The 25,954-nt window shown below is 36.8% G+C and overlaps 1 protein-coding gene across 1 annotated transcript in view; it reads right to left on the reverse strand.

The window, feature by feature from the left end:
* LOC101835067 (selection and upkeep of intraepithelial T-cells protein 2-like) overlaps window positions 1-21,159 on the reverse strand; it is a 35,852-nt gene extending 14,693 nt beyond the window's left edge. The window contains exons 1-6 of the mRNA XM_040757422.1: window positions 21,084-21,159; window positions 14,029-14,376; window positions 9,877-10,158; window positions 6,076-6,187; window positions 2,293-2,307; window positions 1,285-1,373 (exon numbers count right to left, since the gene is read on the reverse strand). Of these exons, the coding sequence (XP_040613356.1) occupies window positions 1,285-1,373; window positions 2,293-2,307; window positions 6,076-6,187; window positions 9,877-10,158; window positions 14,029-14,376; window positions 21,084-21,156 (919 nt within the window). The 5' untranslated portion in view covers window positions 21,157-21,159. The remainder of the gene's footprint in view (window positions 1-1,284; window positions 1,374-2,292; window positions 2,308-6,075; window positions 6,188-9,876; window positions 10,159-14,028; window positions 14,377-21,083) is intronic.
* Between the last annotated feature and the right edge of the window lie 4,795 nt (window positions 21,160-25,954).

Here is a 25,954-nt window from a genome sequence, read left to right on the forward strand (position 1 = left end):
AAAAAGGAGTTTTTATGGTATCTCTTCACAGCAATAGAAATCCTAACAAAACATCAATGAATAATATAAAATCAATCAAAATTTGTTAGAAAAGTAGCTAACATTCATGGTGGTGTGTTTTGCTCTGCATCCATCTCCAAAAATAATGCTTGAATTTAAAAGTATCTTTTTACAATGGACATGTGTTTTTAAATTCATAATATACAAAACATTGCTCAAAATAGCAAATAGCATTACACTTTGATAATTTTTTGAATTAATTTTATTTTTGTGAATACATTTATTTTGATTTTAGTCTTTGAGAAGTTCATTTTTTAATTGAGAACAAATTTACTGTAAATTCTGACTAAGGATTCCCTTCTCCAACTACTCTCAGCTCCTCTTTACCTCCACACCCACCCAACTCTAAGCTTTTTACTCTCTGGCTTTAGAAAGGTTCATATTTGATGCAATGTATTGTGATCACATCCACTCCCCTTCCCTCCAACACATTCACTCTGAGCTTTCTAACACATCTCCCTCCCAAGTTCATGTCCTCTTTTTTTGGCAAACAATGAGTTTAATGGGTGCTGCTTTTATGCAAGGTATGGAGTCATACACTGAGGCACAGGCAGCGTACCAATGGCCACCCTTCTGAAGAAAGCTGATACTTTCTCTCCCACCATCCATTAACTGCTAATAGCTCCTCAGTTAGAGATGCAGCCCCAGCAACTCCTGATACTTCAATGCTGGACTTTTAACGTTTTGAACTTGACTCAAACAGTTTAAGACATAGAGTTAGTGAAATGGCTCAGCAGTTAGGAGCACCGACTGCTCCTTCAGAGGATCTGGATTCAATTTCCAGCACCCACATGGTGACTACTAGCCATTTGGTGAATAAACGCTTTCTTCTGGCTCACACAAACACTAGTCATGAATGTAAAGTAACCAAAAACATAAGTACAGTTTAAAAAGAAAAGAAGTTTAAGATATTGAACTACTATCTCCTTTATGCTAAAAACATAATGCAGTAAGAACAATTTATTGGATAATGATGACTGCTGAACTTGTAAAAAAAGTTAAAAACACTATGAATTTGAAAGAAATTATTTCTCTAAGACAAAATAGCCAGCTGCATCTACTATTATGTCTATAAAATTCAGAGTTCTATAATCTAGACATTGTGGCATGTGTTCTTATGGCCTATTGACCCTGCACTGTAGTTCAAGTAATGGCCACTCCTCTTTTGCTAAATATCTTAATGGGTAATTGGGAAGGTGGCATCCACCTCTTGCTTTCACATACCTCTTTGCCTTTGATACAAAATGAGATTGACTCCTCCAATTGCAAACATTGAAATCATGAATAGCATTGCACTCTTTTTCCAAGGACACCTCCCTAAACAAAAAAATAATGTTATTATCACTTGAAATTTATATGGGGGCATGTTATATTGAAAAAAACTACATCAAGAAAGCAAGAGCTACTCTCTGTGTCAGTTATTTAAAGTTGTATTTTAAATTTTGTATATTATAATATAATTATAACATTTTTCCTTTTCCTTTCTAGAGGGATTATTTCCAGTGTATTTTGGAAATCGCTAGAGAGGGGAATGCCAGGGTATAAGTGTATGATAGGATATAAGGGTAGATTATAGAATCTACTCTGAAAAGGAAAAGGGACCTATAGAAACAAAATAAAAATGTAGATTATTGAATGTACTTTTAAACCAAAAACAACTAATAGTTTTAAATATTTTAAGTTGACTTGCATTTTTTGCATGTTGATATAAAGTTGAAATTATTTTTGTAAGCACATGCTGTACATACATTTCTAATTTCCTTCAAGGCATGGCACCTATGCAACTCATTTAACAATGTAATACAAATTTCTAGCCCTTGAGAGTTATTATTACCAACTATTTCAGATAAAGAAATGCAGGTTTGCAATTAGTCACCAATTACAATCAAACTTGTAGTCATATATGGTATGTTTTCAAGTTCAAACAGAGATACACTTTAGATAGGCAGGTCATCTTTAAATACTTCAGAGACTAACAGAATATGGCATTTAAGATGTTTAATAACATAGGCTCCTTTTTTTATGACAATCAGGCGTGTCTTTTCCTGGCAGCACCAAATTACTTCAAAGAAGATTATGGACATTGAAACTCCACATGGAGTTTACTTTCTTTGTAATAAGCTACTCTGCAAGAGATTGCTTTCGCCACAACTGTTGATAGTATGCTGTCCAAATTGGACAAGCTGGACACAAAAGAAATGACTGCCAAACATTGACAAGACAGGGTAGTACAGCCCTTTAGAATATCTAGCTTCACAGAAACATTTGCCAGATTTGCCAGGACCATAGGCTGAAGATGAATGCCCCAACATTGAGAGGAACCTTGGGTGACTGTCTAGGCAACCAGCAGTTTCTGTCACAGCCACTTTCTTGAATTTCTTGCTTACTCAGCTAATATTATTTCCTTCTTGGGTCTCTGATGGAGTTGAAGACTTTATCGTTATAGTTTTACTTATTACCTGCTTCATTAAAGAAATTTACCAAAGAGGTGGAAAATATATAAAGTTGAGAAACATAAAAAACACAATTTTTGTGTTGGTAATGCATGTAAGGATAAAAAATGAATTAGGTAAAACCTGTTAGACTCACCAAGGTAGGATAGATATGAAATAATTTCTCTAGATTTGTCAATTGCTAATGGATTAGCCTTATTGTGTGTTTATTGCCTGTATATATTGTATATAGTTATTGTACTTATTATATATTTTTTCTTATATTAGTTATAACCTTGTTTATTTTAGACAAAATTGGGAAATGTGGTAATATTTTTTGCTCTAACAAAATAAAGCTTGCCTGAAAATCAGAGGGTGGAGCTACCTACTAGCTACCATAGTGGTCTGGAGATTCATACAGAGAGACAGGAAGTGATGTGACTGGGCAGAGAGTGGAATGTAAAGGTGGGAGGAGACAAGAGTACTTTTTTTTTGGCCTGGGAGGTTAAGGTGTTTAGGTGTGTCTGTGGTTTGCTCCTTTGTCTCTCTGAACTTTCAACATTTACCTCTGTATTTCACTCTCGGCTTTTATTATTAAGACTTATTTAAACTCATAGGTAAGGTCCTATTGTTGGGGAAGTCCTGTGTATATGTCAATAAATTACTGCTGGCCAATAGGAATCTAGATAGTGGGGCTAGGAGTCCAGGAGGATTCTGGGAAGGAGAAACACAGGAGAGTTCGAGATGTAACGCCATTGGGGTAGGAAGCCCAGAAACCTCTCCGGTAAGAAACATACTTAGATTAACAATTATGGGGTAATTACTTAAGTCAGAGCTAGCTAGTAAGAAACAAGCAAGGCCAACAGCTTCATAATTAATATAACCTCCTGTGTGTTTATTTGGGACTGATGTGGATCTAGAACCAGGCGGGCGGGAAGGCTTTTCTCTCAAGGAAAAAGCTTCTCTTTACAGAATGGTGATCAGGAGTAGGATCATGAATTTCCACGCAAAATAACAAAAGCTTTAAAGGAATTTTAGAAACAGAAGAACGGAGAGAAGCACAGATTTTTGGTAGCAGCATTTTTCTCAGGTGTGCTCTGTTTTGCTATCGACAAGCCGAGATTCACACGGCTCGCTTACAGGAGTCTTCCTGACTCGGCATAAAAAGAAAAAAAAACAAACAAACAGCCAACAAGGTTGTTTTAAGAGACTCTGCTAACGATTTAAAAGTTGTACGTACAGCTGGAAGTGGCAGCTTTTGCTGGAGGTCAGCATGGACTGAGGCGGTAAGCTGGAGTCACACTTACGCCCGCCATCTTGAAACAGAAGTTTAAAACAGCCGCAGTTTTACAGTTAAGACACGTGGCCAGAAAAACATAAAGATTTACAGTAAAGTCAGACTTGGATGAAGAAAATCTCTAAAGGTTTACAGTGTGTTTAAAAATATACGTGAGATTGAGAGAGAAAATGAAACGTCAAAGCGGTAAATAAATACAAAAGCCGGCATTGTGGTGGCGCACGCCGGTAGGATTTACTCCAGAGGCAGAGGCAGGCAGATTTCCAAAGAGAAACCCTGTCTCAAAGAAAAATAAATAAAAGTAAAAGAAATAAAATAATAATAGAAATAAATAAGCCACGCAAAGATGGAAAATACACAGAGAGTCTGGACACTGTACGCTATTGTGTTTTTCAGTTTTTTCATTACTAAGGAAGGAACAACTAAAGTACACTTGATTATAAATGCTGCTGAATTAATCCAACTTCTATCTTTTAAAAATGCCTTGACTTCAAAATTTAAGTGTAAGGATATGTTACTTGGAAAAGGAGTTTTCATTTATGTTTCTACAGAAAATGAAAAGTTGAGAATTCCTTCCAGGCTTCTGTGGTTCGACGAACCAAGACCCCCGGAAGCAGTGGACCAGGTGTTCCAACAATCGAAACAGTTAAGATGATACAGCTTTACAGACCCTGAAAATATGGACTTATACAGGTTTCTGAGTTTTGTCATGATCCCCATGGTAAAAACAGCGCCCCCTTCCAGCAGGAAGCAGTTTGGAATGAGCGACGTCCCAATTCCCATCTTGTTTATAAATCTTTGTTTTCATTTAAATGGGATTGTTTATAATTGGTTAATGATCACAACCAATCTCTTTTAATGGTAAAAAGGGGAATTATGGTATGGGTATGGTTTTTCATTTATTGATACAAATTCAAGGTCAATTTTGTGATGTGTATATTTCTCCTTTTGATTAAGTATTGTGCTTATACTGATCTTTTACAACGTAATGCATAATTGAATGCAGATTATAGATAGTTACTTATAATAGTCAGAATTTGTAGTTGGTTAAGTTAGGTTTTTTAGATATACAGAAATATATTTGACATAAACAGTCTTCAAATCTCTCAAAGACCTTCAGAAAATGGCATTTAAAATAGTTTAGGGTTTTTCTTGATAATGAGAAATGTCTGCTCCTGGCAGCACCAATTACGTATGAGAGGAAAATGGGCATCGAAGAAACTCGTTATGGAGTTTGCTTTCAACATGGCAAGATTAGCCATTTGGGCAAGAAACTGCTCTTACCTAGACTGTTTGACTGTTGTTGTATAATCTGGACATGCAGGACCCACAGGAAAGTGACTGCTGAACTGAGTTTTACAGGGTTCCTGCTTCATGGAAGAGTCTACGGTACATTCTGCAGGACACAGAAAAATGACTGACAGACTGCTGATGCAGATGGACAGTTTTGAAATTTCCTGCTTGGCTGAGAAATCTTCTGGATACATTGTGGCCTATGGGCTGAAGATGGATGCCCCAACGTTACAGTGGAACTTCGGGTGACTGTCCAGGCAGTAAGATATCTCTATCAATCCTAGTGTTTATATATTATCCTTCTGTGGTCTTTGATGGAGTTGAAGACAGATAGCTATAATTATAGTTTTCCTTAGTTATGATAAAAGATAAGCTATATATAGAACTTTGGACTCACAAGGATGGGATGGATGATATTTTCTTTAAATCTTGCTAAAATATTGTAACTATGTTCTTACTTGGTAACTGTTCTGTTATATATAATTTGACTATGTTAAAGTTAAGACCTTTCCTTTTGTTTAAACAGAAAAGAGGAGATGTTGGGAAAGTCCTGTGTATATGTCAATAAATTACTGCTGGCCAATAGGAATCTAGATCGGTGGGGCTAGGAGTCCAGGAGGATTCTGGGAAGGAGAAACACAGGAGAGTTCGAGATGTAACGCCATTGGGGTAGGAAGCCTGGAAACCTCTCCGGTAAGAAACATACTTAGATTAACAATTATGGGGTAATTACTTAAGTCAGAGCTAGCTAGTAAGAAACAAGCAAGGCCAACAGCTTCATAATTAATATAGCCTCCTGTGTGTTTATTTGGGACTGATGCGGATCTGGAACCAAGCTGGCGGGAAAGCTTCTCTCAAAGAAAAAGCTTCTCTTAACATACCTATGTAACATAAGACCCAAGAGTTAAGGACTTCCTGGGCAGAATGGTGTGGGAAGCAATGATTGAATAGCTTCAGCTATTTCCCATTTAGTTCCACACCACTCTAACCTACTTACCAAATATGGGATATTGCTGAACACAGGAAGTCAAGAGGAAGGCTATCAGCACACATGCTATTAAACTCAGAATCGTTATCCAAACTCTTCTCCATGAAAACAGTTCATCTGAAATGTGAGTCACAAATCTTATCACTGAGAAAACTTGTTTGTACATACATTGTTAGGAATAGTGATTCGTCTGAAGCTTGATGTAATTTAAGTCTACCACCTTGGAATATTAGGTTTAGGCAAGTGTGGAGAGGCAGTTATGATGGGTTGGGGAAAGAACAGACTGTTTCTAGAGTCAAATAAGCCAGATATGATTTAGAGAAAGGTGGATAGAAAGGTTTGTGGAAGCCACTTCTCTCGTTTCTTCCTGCTAATCTTGCCTCATAAGCTTCCAGGGTGAAAAGGAAGAGACAGAGCTAAATCTTCCCTTCTGTTCAAGTGTAGGATGCCAATGAGAATCATAAAGCTAGTCCAAAGCAGGGCTGCAGTGTTCATATCTGAAGCTCCATGATATGTGCCCTGCTCTATCAGTGCACTCGTTGGTGCACTCTGAGACTACTGCTCCTGAATATATCTAGGGACTTAGTGTGCATAAATTTTCCTTTTCTCTTTTTTGAAGATGGAGGTTTCTGTCTCACCTGATCCCACAACCTCTTTGCCCAAATAAACACACAAAAACTTACATTAAATATAATATGTTTGGCCAATAGCTCAGGCTTCTTGTTGCCTAGCTCAGTCTTAATTATTAACCCATTTCTGTTAATCTATGTATTGCCATGAGTCTGTGGTTTACCCGTAATCCAGCGTACACCTTCGGCAGCATGGTGTCTCTTCAACGCTACTTTCTGCCTTCCTCTCCCCAGTATTCTCTCCATCTGGTAGCCCCACTTATGCTACCTGCCTGGCTACTGGCCAATCTTCCTTCTCAGATAAAAATTCTACACCATCTAAAACATGTTGCTGTGACTAGGATGAGGTAACTTAGAACCCACTAAGAATTCTCCTATATCATTTTGAATGTTTATTTGTTGTGGAATAAACCTGTATTGAGCTGTTACTTTCATGCATGTAATTACTTGGTGTTAGTCCCTATCCCAGATAAACTCTCATGCTTTGTAAATCAATGATATCCAATTGGAGCCTTGCCAGCTTGCTAGTCATTCAGCAACAAATTCCTGCATGAGTAAGTTTGATCATGATCTTTTCTTTGTCATCAAACTTGATTTTTTTATGTTCTATGAATGGAACATATGGTTAAATATTTTCCTTTTCCTAAAAGTGCAACAGTGTCCCAAGTTTGTATTTATTGTAATTATTTTAAAACACATTGCTTAGAGTTTGTAAATACTTAAAACATTAGATCATAACACGTACATTTTGTTATTCAATGAAGTTGTAATACATTAACAAATATTTCAATTTTACCTTTCTTTATTTATATAATATACACATATGCATATGTGTATATATCTACCAAATCAGTGCCTTTAATCCTTTTAGATGTATCTTCTAGAAAGTATCTGCCTAATTTCATGGATATATACCGATACTAATGCATACTTAGAACACATTCATTTGATTTTATTTTGTTCCTTTAATGTATTATGTTTTATTTGTTTAATTATAATGTGGCATCCAATCTTTGTAGCAGTTGGGAGAGTCAGTATATAAAAATCATCAAAGATTTGTTTTTTGAAAGGGTACACATATAGAGAAACAGCATAACAATAGAGTTGCATAATAGCTAAAATGAGACTAATAATAAAGGTAGCAAAGTTTAACAAGTAAGGAAACAGGGACCTCCGTATGTGTAGAGGCAGGCTGCATGCTTCAAGTTGGTCATCAAGGTAATGCTTATGAGGAAGTAAGATTTGAATACGGAATTGAAGGAGATATGGAAAGTTAGGTGAATTTACATTGTGTTAGAAGAGATAACTAGAGGTAAAATCTGAAGACAGAGCTCATCTACATGGATGTGTGAATAGATGAGGTGTAGAAGGATAGCATTAGGAGGTGAAGCAATGAAAGTAACAGCAGCACAGATAACTGAAAAAATTGGTGTTTGTTTAACTATAACCCAAAATGGACCAATTTCAGAGTACTTAACATAGCTAGTATTTTATGTAATTTATTCTATCCCTATGCTCAGGATACACTACCATAAACCAGGTAGGAAACAGGAGAGTTTTAGGGTGCTATTAGCTATCACAAAGCATAATCAGCAGTTAAGGCTTAGATGGCTGTGGAAAGGTGGTGAGACACGATGAAGAAGGAGAATTCAGTTATTGACTTGATTATTTTTCTCTAGGATTCATTCTTTTCTGACTGGATCTCTAATTTCATCTTAAATTGCATGATTCCAGGTCTACACCAAATGGAGAGTGACTCCCAGCAAAGGTTATATATATGAACCTTTTTGGTGGAAAGAATATTCGCTGGGCTGTTGAAAACCTCTCAACTCTAGCTTTTGTTCATTCATGTCTGTATATTTCAAGGTCTATATTGTCACAGTTAGGGCATCTTTAGACTTGTACTATCAATGTGGCCTGAGTGAAACTAAATTGTCTTCTTTTTTTTGCGGTTTTACACCCATTTTTATTTTTAGGATGTGTGACTAAATCTGGGTCACTGGACCCACCACAGTCTGGTACCCTGAGTCAGACATCTGTCATGACACTCGAGTAATGGTGGAACTCTGATACAAATGTATTGGCTTGAGCTTTTTTATTTTTAAAATATTTTATTTAAATTAGAAATAAGCTTGTTTTACATATCAATCTCAATTCTCTTTCCCTCCCCTCCTCCCCTGACCTCCTATTAACTCCCTATCCCATCCACTTTCTGCTTCCCAGGGAAGGTAAGACCTTGGAACTCTGGTATATTTTAACAGTAGACCCAGCATTATTTCTCTGTATATGTGAATGTGATAGAAAATTCAAGTAATGGGTAACTTTAATGACTTGGTTCTGAGAACTGAAAATATGAACTGCTACTCCAAAGCACTGAATTAAACAAGCTTGGGAGTAACCATGAGAGTTTAGTTCTTACTGTGCTCATTTTATGATATTTATTAAGCTTTTGGGTTGACTTATGAGTTTTCAGATTAGAGCAGAAGGATAGAGGAGACATATCTCAAGGAAGAGAGTCCTGATGGTACTTAACATCATGAGATAAAAGGAAGTGTGAAGAAAGTAAGGCCTCAAAAGCTATGCCTTGCAACCTTCAATGTCAATATGCCAGTTAGTTTTGTTGACTTGTCACAAACTAGAGTCATCTGGGAAGGAGAAACCCTAATTGAGGAATTGCCTCCATCTGATTGGACTTAGACCATGTGTGGATGGCATTTTCTCTATTGATGAGGCAGGGACCAGATCCCTGGGGCTGGGTGTTGTCATCATTGGTCAGGTGTTCCTGGGTTGTATTAAGAAAGCAAACAAAGGAGAACAAGCTGGTTAACAGTGTTTCTCTGTGGTCTCTACTCTAGTTCCTGCCTCCAAGTTCCTACTTTGAGCCCCAGCTCTGGCTTTCCTTGATGAAGCACTAAAATGTAGGTATTTAATCCAAATAGATACTTTCCCTACCCCAACTTGTTTATGGCCATGATGCCTTATCACAGTGACAGAAAAGCAAACTAAAATGGTCAAGAATATAGATTGAGAAAATAAGTATATCCAAGAGAGTAAGAGAGACAACAAACTAGATTGTAAGTAAGCTCCAGAGAATTCAAGGCCTAATGAAAACAACAAGGAAGAATCAATAAGTATGTGCAATAATGTCTGTTACTGAAGAACAAAGACTTATTTTACCTGATAGGACAATACTAATGCTTTCTTCTTGGTGAGTTAGAAGGTTTCGAAAGCAGCAAGTGACGTTTCGGTGGTAGTAAGCTTCAATAAAAAGGACCATTTTCACGTTGAATAATTTGTTTATGTCCTGTGAGTGGGATTTTGATGTTGCTGGAATGACTTCTCCTTTGCTGTCTCTCCATTCCATATGAGGCAGTGGGAACCAACCTCCTGAATGACATTCCAACATCACACCTTTGGTATTAGGGGGATGCATAAGAATCTGTATATCTGAGCTTGTGACTGGTTTTCAACCAAAGAGAAAAACAGTATTGTTAGGTTTAAATGGAAGAGGAAAGAACAGAAAAATAAAAGCTTTTCCAGTTTTAATCCCAATTTCAAAAGATACATTAGTAATCAGAAGCATACAGGATACTGGTTGCCACAAGAATCTCATGAAAATGGCAAGAGCTGCATGGAGAGGCTACAGTAAACAGTTAGCAACCTGCCCGGCTAGGTCAGCTCAGGAAAGGGTTGTTTAATTTGTTTGTTCATTTATTTAAAACATATTTAAGTTGTTTACTAAAAGTGAGTAATTAACCCACATCTTTTGGATTATGATGAACAGACCAAGATTTTGACCATTATATAAATTAAAATTTAATTTTTTCTTTAATCATAGTCACTACCTAATTTGAGTCACTATAAGTAGATCATGAAAATGAATTTCATTATAAGCACAATTGTGGGACTCTTCTTGGATCTTTGTGTATTTCTATAGTAGGTAATTTATAACTTATGAACATTTGCAAGTAAAGTTATTTGGAGAAGAGTGTATGCTGTGTGTAGCTGCTATTCACACTAAATAGATGAAGAGGTGAAGCAGAAGTGGCAAAGATGTAGGAAAAAAGTATTTGTTTGTTTTTTGACTTTTCTTGTTATTTTTGTTTTTTAAATTAATCTTTATTCTTTTTTTGTTTTTTTAACCTTTCTTTTGTGTGGGGGGCAGGAGATGATACAGGGATGAAACTGATACAGAGGGACTGAGAGGTGAGTAGTGTTGGAGTGAATGATAAAAAATTATTAAAGAATCAATAAAATTATATTAAAATGTGTTTAATAGAAAACAGGCAACTCATCAATAATATGAAAAGTACATACTAATTTAGAGAAAATAAACATGTCTGAAAAATTTCATCATATTTACTGAGACATAAAACTTGCCTAATGATGACTGTGTTCTTTGCCTTACAGAAGCTTCTGAGTTTCAGGAGGTCCCATTTACTAAATGTTAATCTCAATGTTTGTACTACTGGTGTTTTGTGCATGGCAATAGATATGGATCTATCAGAAATCTTCTACATGTCTGCATCCAGTTATGCCAGCACCATTTTTTGAAGATGCTTTCTTTCAAGACAAAACAGCATCCCACAGAGTGGGAAAAGATCTTCACCAATCCCATATCTGACTGAGGGATGATTTCCAAAATATTCAGTGAATTTAAGAAGCTAGCCACCAAAATGCCAAGCAATCCGATTAAAAAGTAGGTTGCAGAATTAAATAAAAATTTTTCAATAGAGGAAACCAAAATGGCTGAAAAGACACTTAAAAAAGTGCTCAACATCCTTAGCCATCAGGGAAATGCAACTCAAAAAAAATTCTGAGTTACTATCTTACACTGGCCAGAATGGCTAAAATAAAAAACACCAATGACAGTCTATGCTGGAGAGGATGTGGAGAAAGGGGAACACTCCTCTACTGCTGGTGGGAGTGCAAGCTCATACAGCCACATTGAAAATCAGTATGGCAGTTTCTCAGGAAAATGGGAATCAGTCTACATGAAGATCCAGCAATTCCTCTCTTGGGCAAATACCTAAAGAATGCACATTCATACAACAAGGACATATGTTCAACTATATTCTTAACAGTGTCGTTTGTAATAGCCAGAATCTGGAAGCCCCTCAACCGAAGAATGGATGGAGAAAATGTGGTACATTTACACAATGGAGTATTACTCAGTGCAAAAAAAATTGAAATCTTGAAATTCAAAGACAAATGGATGGAACTGGAAGAAAACATCCTGAGTGAGGTAACCCAATCACGGAAAGACAAGCAGGGTATGTACTCACTTATATGTGGATATTAGACATAGAGTAAAGGATTACCAGACTACAATCCACACCACCAGAGAAACTAGGAAACAAGGAGGGCCCCAAGAAAACAATGCATAATCCCCCAAAGAAGGGGAGGGGAATAAGAACCCCTGAGAAAATCTGAAGCATGGGGGAGAGAAGGGAGAGGTAGGAAGTAGAGAGAGGGAGAAGGGGATGGGGGAGGAGAACAGGAGGACTGAAACGGGAGAGGAAAAGGGGAGGGCAAGAAAGGAGATGCCTTGATAGAGGGAGGCAGTACAGGTTTGAAGAGAGGTCTGGCACAGGGGAAACGTTAGGGGATCCACAGGGATGACCCCAACTAAGAATCTAGGCCGTGGTCAGAGGCTGCCTTTGATGCCCTTCCCCTATAATGAGACTGATGACTACCTTGGTTGCCATTCCTAGAGCCTTCATTTAGTAGCTGAATGAAGCAGAAACAGGCACCCACAGCTAAACACTGAGCCAAATTCGTGGAATCCAGTTTCAGAGAGGAAGGAGGGATGAGCAAAGGAACCAAGACAGTGCTGAAGAAACTGCAGAAACATTTGACCTGACCTAGTAAGAGCATGGAGACCCTAGTTGTAAATCTGGGCAACCAGCCTTGAACCAAACAAGACCTCTGAACGTGGGTACCAGCTAGGAGGCTAGGGCAGTCTATGCAACCTCTAACAGTGGAACTAATGTTTATCCCTAGAGCTCAAATGGACTTTAGGAACCCATTACCTATGGACGGATACTATTGCAGCCCAGATACAGGAAGGAGGGCCTGGGCCCTCCCCCAATTGATGTGAGGGACTTTGATGGTCCCCTGTGGAGGGCCTCACCATCCCTGGGGATTAGGTAGGGAGTGGGTTGGGTGGTCCATGGGGAAAATGGGAGGATGGGAGGGCAAGGGAATGGTGGGGTTGATTTAAATAAGAGTGCTTCTAAAATAAAACAAAAACAAAAAACAAACTTGCCTAATGCATAGGCCAAAAAAGAATGAACAGAGATTTAAAGCACTTTACCAAAGCTGCTCTGTCTAGAAAAATGTCCTAGGAATAACACAAATATTATACACACACACACACACACACACACCACACAAATATATGTCTTGTGTGTGTGTGTGTTCATGCTAACACAGTTGCTGTGTGACCCATAAGACTACTTAAAATAGCAATAGTTAGCTTTGTGTCTCATTTGACCATTAGGCATATCATTGAGCTACATTGTGTAATTCTGCTCTAGACTACAGAGGTGAGTGTTGATGATATCCAATGAAGATTAATCATCTGAGTTTAGAGCCCTACATGAATATGCATACATCTATGGATTTTTTCAGGTTTTTTATCTTAAGCTCTTAACCTTCCTTCCTTTTATTTATCATCCAGAATAATTCTGAGTAAGGAAGTAGCATAAAGGCTGTATAGTCACCTATACTTCATATACATTGTTATATCTGAAGATAGTGATGATTGTAGTTAAAATCTTTTAAAACAGATTTAGGAAAATTAAATGTGTATGAAGTTTTCGGTGAATTGATTTGAAGAGAAATGGATATAAGTATTATTAATCAAAAGAATATTTTTCGTTCTTTCATTAAAAATTTCTATACAATAATTTTGATCATGTTTTTCCCTGCAGTCCTATCATATTATCCCCACCTCCATACCCACCCAACTTTGTAGTGAGAAGCATATTTTAAAAATTCATTTCATTTGGAAAATTACTGAAGTGTTGTTAGAGACATTTGAAAGGATAATAAAACAACCCAAAAAGAATCTGATTGTATTTTAGAAACCTAACAATGTATGTAGGCACAAAAAGAAAGTATTTACTAATAGAACCACTTTCTGCACTGTAGTAGTTTTCATTTTTGATCTTCCGTGATATCCAATTCATAAACTAACTGTATAGAATTCATCTTGCTAATCAAACCATGCTATAAGAGTCAAACACTGATAATATTCCAACTACTCAACCCGAGATAGGCTTTGAATCATGGGTGCACAGCAGTCGTATAGGAATCCATGCTTACCTGTGACCTTAACCTCTATTATGTGCTCTTCATAGAATTGTCCATCTTTGAAGATGCAGTGGTATGGCCCATCATCAGAAGCAGACACGTTAAAGATCTTGAGGGTCACTTTTCCTTTCCCAATGTCATCTTTGAGGAGTTCAGTCCGCTCCACATATTTGGAGATAGTTTCCCCATGCAGGTCCTTACCATTCCTGTACAGGTGCACAGGTTGTGTATAGAGGTTCCTGAACCAGCGAATCTCCATGTGCTGTGCATTTTGTGGTGGGGACAACTGACAACTCAGTTCAAGGTTTCCACCCAATGGAGCCAAGACTGGCCCAGTCAAGCCAGCCACGGTGAATTCTTCTGTAAAGGAGAATAATCAAAAGACAAGAATGTGAATTAGTAACTGTATCCACACCTTTTGTTGAAATAATTCTCTCTGTTAATCCCTCTTCTGTCTTCTTCCTCTCTCTCTCAAAAGTCCACACATACTTCAGGGAAGGTCACTTTGTTTATTCTGAAGGCATTTTAATTACTAATTACTTAATTGATACTAAAGTAGAAAGTGTTACTATAAATGGTTAGAGAAGATTTTAAGTAACTATTGCAGGTGTTGAGCCACTTCAAGTCAGGATGGATTCAAGACAATTCAAGGCAGTGTGGAAGCCTCAGCTGGGAAAACTGCAATATGAATAGGCCAGGCCATGTAGTGGAAATTTTGCTGAACGAGGGCTCCAGGGACATTAGGCAATGTACAGCCTGTGTCTTGTGATATTTGCACAAGGTTTGTAGATGAGAGTGTGCAGGCACTGCTGCCCCTTTATGTTAAATTATTGACCTTTTATGTGGTATAGATGAAGGGGTTGTCACATCCATAGGACTTACGTGCTCATTAACAGGCTTGGATTTTATGATATAGTCTTGACATTCCCATTTTCCTAGGTGTTCCTGACCCATGCTGATAACTTAATAGGTGTTATTTTCTTTACTTGCATGAATAAGTTATTTGTGATTTTGTTCCTAGTGATTCATACTGGGTTGGTTATGATACTTTACTTGCACAAATGTATACACTTATTCTGAGTCATCATGTGAACTCAAAATGTAACAAACTGCTGCACTGTGAAATGGAGTCACTCTTCCTAGTAATTGGCTTGAAAGCAACTGTTCCACATGATGTAGATTGAGAGTGAGACAGAAAGATGCCAAAAGAGAAAGCAAGCATGAGAGTAAAAGAGAGAAAATAGATAGATAGACAGAGACAGAGAGAAAGACACACACACACACACACACACACACACACACACATGCAAACACACATACATACAGAGAGATTATAAAGTTGAGTAGGTGAAGAAGATCTGGGAGGAACTGAGGTTGAAGCAAATATGATGAAAGCAGGTTACATTAAATTTTGCTTTCAAGAAATAATTTTTAAACAGGAATGAGTTACATGGAAAAAAGGTAAAACTTCAGGGTAAAAGTAGCATATATAACTCTTCTGTTTAGGAAGCACTTTAGCAGTTTCACAGGAGAAGGCCCTCAAAAGACTGTTAGCCAGGATATAGCACCAATGCTCTGTCATAGGGAAAAGTGTGTGTGTGTGTGTGTGTGTGTGTGTGTGTGTGTGTTTGTGTCTGTGCTGTGTCTCTGTGTGTTTGTTTGTGTGACACCTCTCCACAGCACAGGTGGGAATCCCTGGTGAGAGAACTCTGAAGAGCATCAGCAGTTTCAGTGGGATTTTGTTATTGTCTAGCATGAGAACCCTACACACCATTCAAAGCTGGATGGCACTGAATGAACAAAAACATCTTATTTATAAAATATTGAAAACAATGGACAGAACAGGTTGTATTTATATTTATAGGCAACAAAAATTAAAGAAATACAGGAAATGAATTTGAGGGAAGCTGTACATGGGAAGGGTGAAAGGAAAAAAGGAAGGGGGGGGAAACAATGCAGTAAACTAATCCCTGTGGGAAATCCATATTACATATAAATTTTACTTAAATAAAAATTAGAAACCAAAAAATTGAACTCACAAAAAGAAGACATAATGATGGAGTGGAAAGTATTGTGGTGATATAAAGGGCATGATCTGAAGTAGCTACTCCAATTGGATTCAAACCCTGCTCTGTAGAAAGGATTTCAAGTCTGACACTGTAAATTTGACCAAACACTTACGGTTAGGAAGGTCAAGTGTCCTAGGGAGTAATTTACTATTGCTGTTTAGCTAAATTTATTATGTGGTGTCAAATTGGTTCCTAAACATCTAAGTTTATACATCAGAGACATGCATTAATATATGTATCTAAACTACCTCCATATATTCAGGCAATGTCCTAGAAGAAGAGATGAAAAAATTTAATAACTAGAAGGTCACAAGACAAAAACAAACAAACAAACAAAAACCCCTAAAACATAAAACACGAACATGGGAAAGAGACCTGTAGGAAAGATGAGGAATTGACAAGGGTAGGAAGAAGACAAGAAAAGATGGGGTTGGGTAGCCAGAATGTGTTATAGACATGTATAAAATTTTTACAGAACAAATTTAATAAATAAAAAAGCAAGTAACAAATGACCACTAATGAAAAGAAAATAAGAATTTAGAGCATCAACAACACTTCAAATAAAAGAAAAAATTTGAAAGTTATTCAGTTACCCATTAATATAAATGTAAAATGCAATAAAGGTTATACCTGAAAGCTAAGAAAAAAATCATTTTGTCTCAGCACCAATTCCCTTAGGAACTCCCTGGAACCCATTTGCAAGGGAATCAGTTAGGAGATCTTCATTCTCCATCCTTTCCTTCATCTCTCTAATCCCTCAGTCTCACTCCTAGCTCTGTAACAGACCATCTGCTGTGGCCTCTGATAAGTATTTTGAAGTCCCTAGTACTAGATTTCTCTGATGACGCAATAAGTCAGATCAGGCAAAATTAAAAGTACGGGTTTAATGACCATGCAACTCCCCAAGTGATTCTTGGGGGAAGCAGGAGAAAAATCACCTGTCAGCTATAGGTACCAGAGCTTAAGTACTCTGTGGGCACAGTCTTGCGCAGTTGCTGGAGAGAACTTGCCTTGGGTGTTTTCCAAGGGTGGGATTTGGAATGAGAGGAGTGGGGCCCAGTTTCCAGTCAAACATCTGGGCAGGGTTTATAATGGAGATTTCCAAAAGCCTCCCTTCTCTGTTCCAATGCCCAGTGAGTCATGCAGATCTACAACCTACCCCACCACACCATCCTTTTATCTCAACTGCCAGCTCCCAAAGGCACTCCCTGGAAACACAATGTGATTGAGTTCCAGTCATCTCCCAGTCTCATCTTCAGCTCTATAGTAGACCACCTGCTACAGAGGTGGGGAATCTATGCAGATCCTGATAACACAACTAACATTCCTCCCACCACTGGACCCTTTCAGCCAACCCTTTTAATCCATTTCCATTCCTTAGTGTCATCTCCCAGTACCTAGAAACATTTTCCACCCAGGACTCTTAGTTACTCATTAGCACAGGAAAAGTTTTTCTGAACAGAATTCCATTAGCACAGGGATTGAGAACAACAAATAAGAAATGAAACCTCATGAAACTGAAAAACTACGTACAGAAAAAAGGTCAGTATCACTTGCACAAAGAATTTTTTACCCACTACACATTTGATACAAGGCTAATATATAAGGAATTTAAAATCTAGACATCAAATAACTCAATGAAAAAAATGGGGTAAAGATATCAACAGAGAATTCTCAAAGAGAACAACCAAATGACTGTGAAACACTTAACGAATTGTTCACCGCCTTTAGCCAACTGGGAAACGCAAACTAAAAATATTTTGATATTTCACCGTATATCCTTTGGTTACATTTATCAATAAAATAAATGAATGACAGTTCATGCTGGTGATGTTGTGAAGTAAGAGGCACAAACATTCATTGTTAGTGGGAGTTCAAAATTGTACAGTCATGAAAGAAATCAGTCTGTTAATTTCCCAGGAAGCTGAGAATAGGTCTACCCAAAGGTCTAGCTATTTTACTCTTGATAATATACTCAAGGGATGCTTTATCCTAATATGAGACACTTGACCAACCATATTAATTACACTCTATTCATAATATTTAAAATTAAAAACCTGTATGTTTTTCAGTGGATGAATGGATAAAGAAAATGTTTTAGATCTACACAGTGGAGTATTATTATTCATCCATTAAAAATATGAAATGTCACTTCGCTCAGGGCAGGCCCCCCTATTGAGAATTTTCTATTTAGTTCTGTACCCCATTTTTTAACTGCATCCTTTGGTGTTTTGGAGACTTGCTTCTTGAGTTCTTTGTAAGTTTTGGAGGTCAGCCCTCTGTCAGATGTGGTGTTAGTGAATACCTTTTCCCATTCTGAGGGCTACCTTTTTGTCTTGTTGACTGTGTCCTTTGCCTTACAGAAGATGCTTCTTAGTTTCAGGAGGTCCCATTTGTTAACTGTTGATCGCAGTGTCTGTGCTACTGGTGTTACATTGAGGAAGCAGTCTCCTGTACCAATTTGTTGAAGAGCATCTCCTACTTTCTCTTCTAAGAGTTTCAGTGTGGTTGGATTTATGTTGAGGTATTTGATCCATTTGGACTTAAGTTTTGTGCAAGGTGATAGACATGGATCTATCTGCAGTCTTCTACATGCCAATATCCAGTTATACCAGCACCATTTGTTGAAGATGCTTTCTTTTTTTCATTGTATAATTTTAGCTTCTTTGTCAAAAAACAAGGGTTCATAGGTGTGTGGATTAAAATAAGGGTTTCCAATTTGACTCCATTGGTTTACCTGTCTATTTTTGTGCCAATACCAAGCTGTTTTCAGGACTATAGCTCTGTAGTAGAGCTTGAAGTCAGGGACAGTGATGCCTCCTGAAGTTCCTTTATTGTATAAGGTTGTTTTGGCTATCCTGGGTCTTTTGTTTTGCCATATAAGGTTGATTATTGTTCTTTCAAGGTCTGTGAATTGTTTTTGGCAAGATTGCCATTTTTGTTATGTTGATCCTACCAATCCAAGAGCATGGAATTGCTTTCCATTTTCTGGTATCCTCTTTGATTTCTTTCTTTAGAGACTCAAAGTTCTTGATATACAGATATTTCACTTCTTTTGTTAACGTTATCCCCAGGTATTTGATGCTGTTTATGGCTATTGTAAAGTGTGATGTTTCTCTGATTTCTTTATTAGCCACTTTATCATCTGTATATAATAGGACTAGTTATTTTTTTGAGTTAACCTTGTATCCTGCTACTTTGCTGAAGGTGTTTATCAGCTCTAGGAGTTCCCTTGCAGTTTTTTGGGTCACTTATGTAAACTATCATATCATCTGTAAATAGTGAAAGCTTGGCTTCTTCTTTTCCTATTTGTATCCCCTTGATCTCCTTTTCTCGTCTTATTGCTCTAGCTAGAGCTTCAAGTGCAATATTGAAGAGATATGAAGAGAGTGGACAGCCTTGTCTTGTTCCTGATTTTAGAGGAATTGTGCTGAGTTTATCTCCATTTAGTTTGATATTAGCTGTTGGTTTACTGTATATTGCTTTTATCATGTTCAGGTATATTCTTGTTATCCCTGATCTCTCTAGGACCATTATCATGAAGGGGTGCTGGATTTTGTCAAAGGCTCTTTCAGCATCTAGTGAGATGATCATATAGTTTTTCTTTTGTAGTTTGTTTATATGGTGGACTACATTGATAGATTTTCTAATGTTGAACCATTCCTGCATTCCTGGGATGAAGCCTACTTGATCATGGTGGATGATTTTTCTGATATGTTCTTGAATCCAATTTGCTAGTATTTCATTGAGTATTTTTGCATCGGTGTTCACGAGGGAAAATGGTGTATATACTTCTGTTTCTTATCCCCTATGTGGAAGGAAGTGGGGATAGGGTGGGAGGCTGGGGGGATAGTGGGGGTAGCGGGAGGAGAGGAGGTAGAGGGAAATGGGATTGACATATGAAGCAAGCTATTTAAAATTAAAGTAGCAGAAAAAATAAAAAATGAAATGAAGTTCACAGGCAAATGGATGGAACTAGGAAAAAACATTTTGAGTGAGGTAAGCCAAACCAAGAAAGACAAAAATAGTATGCATTGACTTGTATGTGGATATTAGTTTTATGTCTTCAATAAGAAAGCTACAATCCACATACCCACAGAGGTTATATATAAATTAAGGGATTAATGGTTAGAGATGAACTTCCCTAAGAAGGAAAAGTGAAATATGTAGCTATGGATGACAGGGATGTAATGGAAGGATCAATAAGGGACAGGGAGGGCAAGAGGAAGGAAAGGGGAGGAAGTACAAGGAGGGGCAGCCAAAACTGAGGCCCATTTCTGGGGCCATATGAAACCCAGTACAGTAGGAGAGCACTAAAGTTGCTTTATGCATACATGAAGGCAGTCTAAATGAAAGGGTGACAAAGTCACAAATAGATACCTGCCACCAAATGAAGTCTCCAGTATGAGGAATGAGCCTAATCAGTGTGGAGACCAAGTAAATGTGAATGAGTGAGATTTGTCATTTGAAAATCAGCTTTTCCTATAATATTCTAAACATTTTATACCAATCATTGTCTGTCTTTTCTTTTCAATGTCTTCAAGTAATTTGTACCTATTCGTGCTTTACACAGATTTCCCTACAATGTCAAATTCTCCTTTTCCAAGTCTGTTTCATCTTCCTTCTACTTTTCCCCCTACTGTATTAACTCAGATGAATTTTAATATGTATCTGCAGTCTGTACCAATTCCTCAGTGTAAAAGTGACATGTAAATTCTGTGCATTCAATATGAATATTGAGTTCTCAAGGGAAGTTTTCAATCTCTATCATTGTACTTTCTTCCTGGAAGCTGAAACAAACTGAAGTAAAGTATATTTGCTGATTAGACATAATTAATTGTTCCTCTAATCTGGATACTCTTATAAATGTCTTCACTTCACTGCTACATTCAAACTTTGGGGGCGATGATATAAATACCCTGTTCTTTGTACCATACCTTGATTTTCCTGGCATGTTTGACATTGTTAAGGCTCTTCAGGCAAGTGAGAGAATCATACCTGAACTCAGTGCCACCATCTGAAGGAGGTACAAGATGACACAGTGTGTGGCAAGTACCCCTTTAGCTCCCATTATACCTGTGATGAAACATATTAGATGAAAATTTGAATTAGATTTATTTTAGCTTTCCATTCAATTTCCAATTTTACTATAACACTAATATTGTACCTGATGTGTGTGTATGACAGATATAAAAATCTATCACATTTGAATGCTGGATCAAAGGCCAAAATACTAAGTAAATTATTTTAAGAAAAATCAAAATATTTATGACATATGCTTCTTAAATTTTGAATGAAATATATATATATATACATACATACGCTATGTTTCCTCAATCTATTTGTGTGTATGTGTGTTTTACCTGCATATATATATGTACCACTTGCATTCCTGGTGCCCACAGAGGTCAGAAGTGGTTGTTTGATCTTCTAGAACTGGAGTTAAACATGGTTGTGACCACAGTATGGATGCCAGAACTAAACCTGAGTCCTTTGCAAAAGGAAAAAATACGTTTAATTACTGATCCATCTCCCTCTATGTTCTTGTTTTGTATTTTGTTAGTATATATTAATTATGTATAATGGATACTATTAGAACATTTCCATACATGCATATACTTTGTATTCACTACCATTGCCCTCTCCTGTGCACTCCCAGTCCTGCTAACCTTCCTCTTTCCAACAACTTTCTGCTATAATATCATATGATAATCCTTTGAGTTTAATTAGGAAATTTTACAGGACAATTGTAAAGGTTTGTTTACAGGAACATGGCTCACCAGTGGTCACACCACTGAAAAAGTGTATCTTTTCCTCTTCAGCAATTATTTACTTCCTATAAAACCTCAGAGTGGGATGAGGTCTTTGTAGTTATTCCTGCTTCCACAATGGCAAATGATGGCACTAATTCCGTGCAGGTCTTATAATCATACGTGTCCCACTAGAAATATTTCTCCTAAATAATTGTATTTTCAAACATTTTAAAAGAACATATCTCTCACTTCCTCATCTCCTTCCCTTTTCTAGATTTTTAATGACAATAATTCTGCTTTCTACTATGACATCAACTTTTAAAAATTATTTTGCATATGAAATAGAATTATATTAATTCCCCTTTTCCTCTCCCCTCACTCATACAGCTTCTTTGATATCACCATTCTCAAGCCATAGTCTTTATTATTGTTACACATATACATACACACACATACACACATGCACATATGAATATGCATATTTACACAAATGTATATATGTATCAACATTATTACCTTGCAATATACAATAATAACTTAAAACAAAACTAATAAAGAAAATGTATATATGTATACACATATATATGTGCAAATATATATAAACATAGCATACTTTGTTATCTTTTCTGGTTTGTATGTGCATGGTTTCAAGACTGACCACTGCATTGGACAACCAATAACGTTGCTCATTCCTGCTAGAGCCTAATTATCCTTCTCCCAGGAATCATTAGTATTCTGTATTTCCTTTTCTGGGCATTTAACTCTTAGAAAGTTTCCCTTTTATGCTAACATGTCCATTAAATGCCACTGATCCAGTCTTACTTATGTCGCTATTTCTAGGAAATAAACTTTTATTTCCATGTATGACTAAGAACATGAAGTATTTGTCTTTTTTTGTGCTAGCCTATTTTAGAAATTGATCTTAAAGACACTTTGTAAAAACTCAACAGGAACATATCACATGGTATATCCCTTTCTGATTTTGTTTATTATAACTGGATACAATAGAGAAGTTTTTCTTGTTGAGAAGAACATGGGATGGGCACAAGTCCCATTTTATGAGACTGAGAAATATTAGACATAGGAATACATTTTCTGTAACCCTAATCAAACCACACTCCAGAACTTGATCTCAGTATCCACTATGATTCAATGTGAGAATCATTTTCAAGTGATCTATTAAGAAAACTTACTAACTCTCCATCTTTCTGAACTCCAAGATACTAATCCTTAAATATACTTATGTGTAAGTCTTTGTCACTTGTTTCTAGGGAGGTATTCCTTCCAGCAGGCACAAGGAAGAAGAAAAGGTAGAGAAATTATCTGTAAATATAAAACCATAGCCTAAAAACTTAACAAATCCCCTACATACCTGAATCTGAGGATCACAAATCAGCTCTGTTCTCCCTGTGAAAGCATAAGTTGAGTTATCTGAGTTCCTGCTAATGCTCTAGCAGTTTTACTGAAACCACCAAGCATGCCAGAGTTAGATGGAGATCAGGTAAAATAACTACCAACGCTCTCTCTCCTAACCTGAAAGTCTGGCGCCACGATTCTGTAAGCCTGATACTTAGGTCTCTTTCCCAGGGAAGTTCCTATGGGGTTGATATATCAACCCACGAATGAGATCTTTGTTTTGCTCAGTGACTGCATCTGGTATTATTCAAACACTAGCAAGACTAGAGAAGAAGAAAAACTAAACCTGATCCATACCTGTCATATACTGAGTGCCAAATGAAAAGCTATGATGAATGATCTTTGAATGCTAGATGTATACAAAGAAAGGAGAGGGAGTTGTAGAATCACAAATAACTGGCTTTAAGTTCAGATGAAACATTCCATGAAATGTCATTCACTTAATGATAAATGAAGATAACCTTGAAGCAAAATAACCAGTTAGTCCAGTTAAGCAAAAGAGGACAGTGATTTTCCAGGCTGACAGAGTAACTCTATCTGAATGACATGAGAGCAGTCAATTCAAAATACTCCTGCAATTTGCAGTAGCTACTGGGAGAAAGGTTTGTGAGTTTCAGAAAGAAATAAGGGAAAGTTATGAAAATTTAGGAAGCATATATGACATACCTAAGTGTGTGTTTATATATCTTTTAATATATATAGTATGTATTAATATTTAACATATATGCCACAAATAAGTATAGACTAGCTATATATGTTGGTGCATTAGAAACTTATATACACACATATAAAATTAAATTTCACCAAATATGTAATTATATCTCCACAAATAAGTCATATAACTCTCAGTAAATTTATTATTCATGTGTAAGTGGTTATAAATGCACACACATAAATGATTTAAATATATTTTATTAGTTCTTTGAGTTTTTTTGTAAAAAGTAGCTTGAGCATACATAACCCCCAGTTCTTCCCAGATCCATTGCCCTTCTTTACCCAACCAACTTTGTGTCCTAAATCTAAAAAAAACATTTTTATTGCTGTGATAAAACACCAAGACCAAAAGCAACAGGGGAGGAAATAGTATATTTCAGTTATAATTCAGGTCATATTCCATCAATGATAAAAACAAAACCAGAAACCTGGAGGCAGGAACTAAAGCAGAAGCCTTGGAGAGAAAACTGCTTCCTGCATTTCTCCTTATGGCTTGTTCAGCTTGATTTCTTACCACATGCCCAGGGTTGTCACAACACATAATGTTCTATCACATCAATAACTATAACTAACTATGACAGTCCCACACTCTTGTCTACAGACCAATCTTATGAACACCTTTTCTCAGTTAGGATTCCTGTTTCCATGATATGTCTTGGTTTGTATTAAGTTTATAATTTATAACCAATAAACAAACTAAGACAAATTTGTGCTATTCAATATTTTTGGATGTACTGTCTTCTACCCTAGTACAGTTGTCTTGGCATGGACTACACTGTTATAGAAGACCCCCCCTCTCCCTCTTACAGCAGCTATCATTTGTCAATGACTTCTCAACTATGGGGAGCAATTTCATACCAAACATCTTTCTCCATGCTGGGATTTGGTGTGGCTTGAACTTGAATAGGTTTTGCATGTGCTGTTTTGACCACTGAGAGTTCATATATGTAACTGTCCTTCTGTGTCCAGAAGACACTGTTTCCTTGTGTTAATGTAACATCTCTGGAATATGTACTCATCCAATTCTTCCACGATTCCTAAGCTTTGGGATGAGGGGAGGAGTTTAGATGTCTTTTTTAAGGCTGAATATTCCTTGTCTCTTATTCTCTACACCGTGGCCAGTTGATGGTCTATGTGTTAATCACCATCTACTGCAAATATTAGCTTCTCTCCCGAGGCTTGAGATAAGCTTATTTTATGATTATAGAAATAGTTCATCAAGAGTTAGATCAACATTGTGGCATTTATCAGAATAATAGCAGTAAGTTTTCTTCTAGGAAATGTGGACTATGTAGACAAAAGTACACACACACACACACACACACACACAATGAGTTATAGCAATATAGAATAAATACCCCCATACACCTATAATACCTGATAAGATCAAAGCAGTAATTAAAAATCTCCTAGTTAAAAAAGAAATCTTAGGCCCAGACAAATTCAACACAGAATCCCATCAGGCTTCAAAAGAAGATCTAATATATTTAGAAACTAGGAAAGAAAGAAGCATTTTCAGATTTCCTTTTTGAAACCTGTATTGGAGTATTAACCTTACCAGACGAAGATACAACAAAGAAAAGGATGGGAGGGAGAGGGAACTGGGATTGATATGTAAAATAAAATTGTTTCTAAGCTAAATAAAATTTATAAAAAAAGAAAATATTTAAGTCAATATTTTTGATGAACAGAGGAGCAAAATTGTAATACATGCAAACGGAATTCAAGAACATATTGCACAGATTATCCACCACCCACAACTGAATACCTTATAATAATATCCTTCCAACTTCATATATTCTCCCTCTGTCCTCTTTCATTCATTCTCACTGAGTCTATTTAGCGATGACTGTATATATATAGGGGTGCCAGAGTGTCTCTGAAGCATGAAATCTTCCTTGGGGCCACATTAATAAAGAAACTGTCTCTCACCAGCCGCTCCTTACAAAGTAGCCATCAGTTGCCAATAGCTATTTAATTAAAGGT

This window comes from Mesocricetus auratus, unplaced genomic scaffold (genome assembly GCF_017639785.1).
Source record: "Mesocricetus auratus isolate SY011 unplaced genomic scaffold, BCM_Maur_2.0 Super-Scaffold_100014, whole genome shotgun sequence".
Taxonomy (NCBI): Eukaryota; Metazoa; Chordata; class Mammalia; order Rodentia; family Cricetidae; genus Mesocricetus; species Mesocricetus auratus.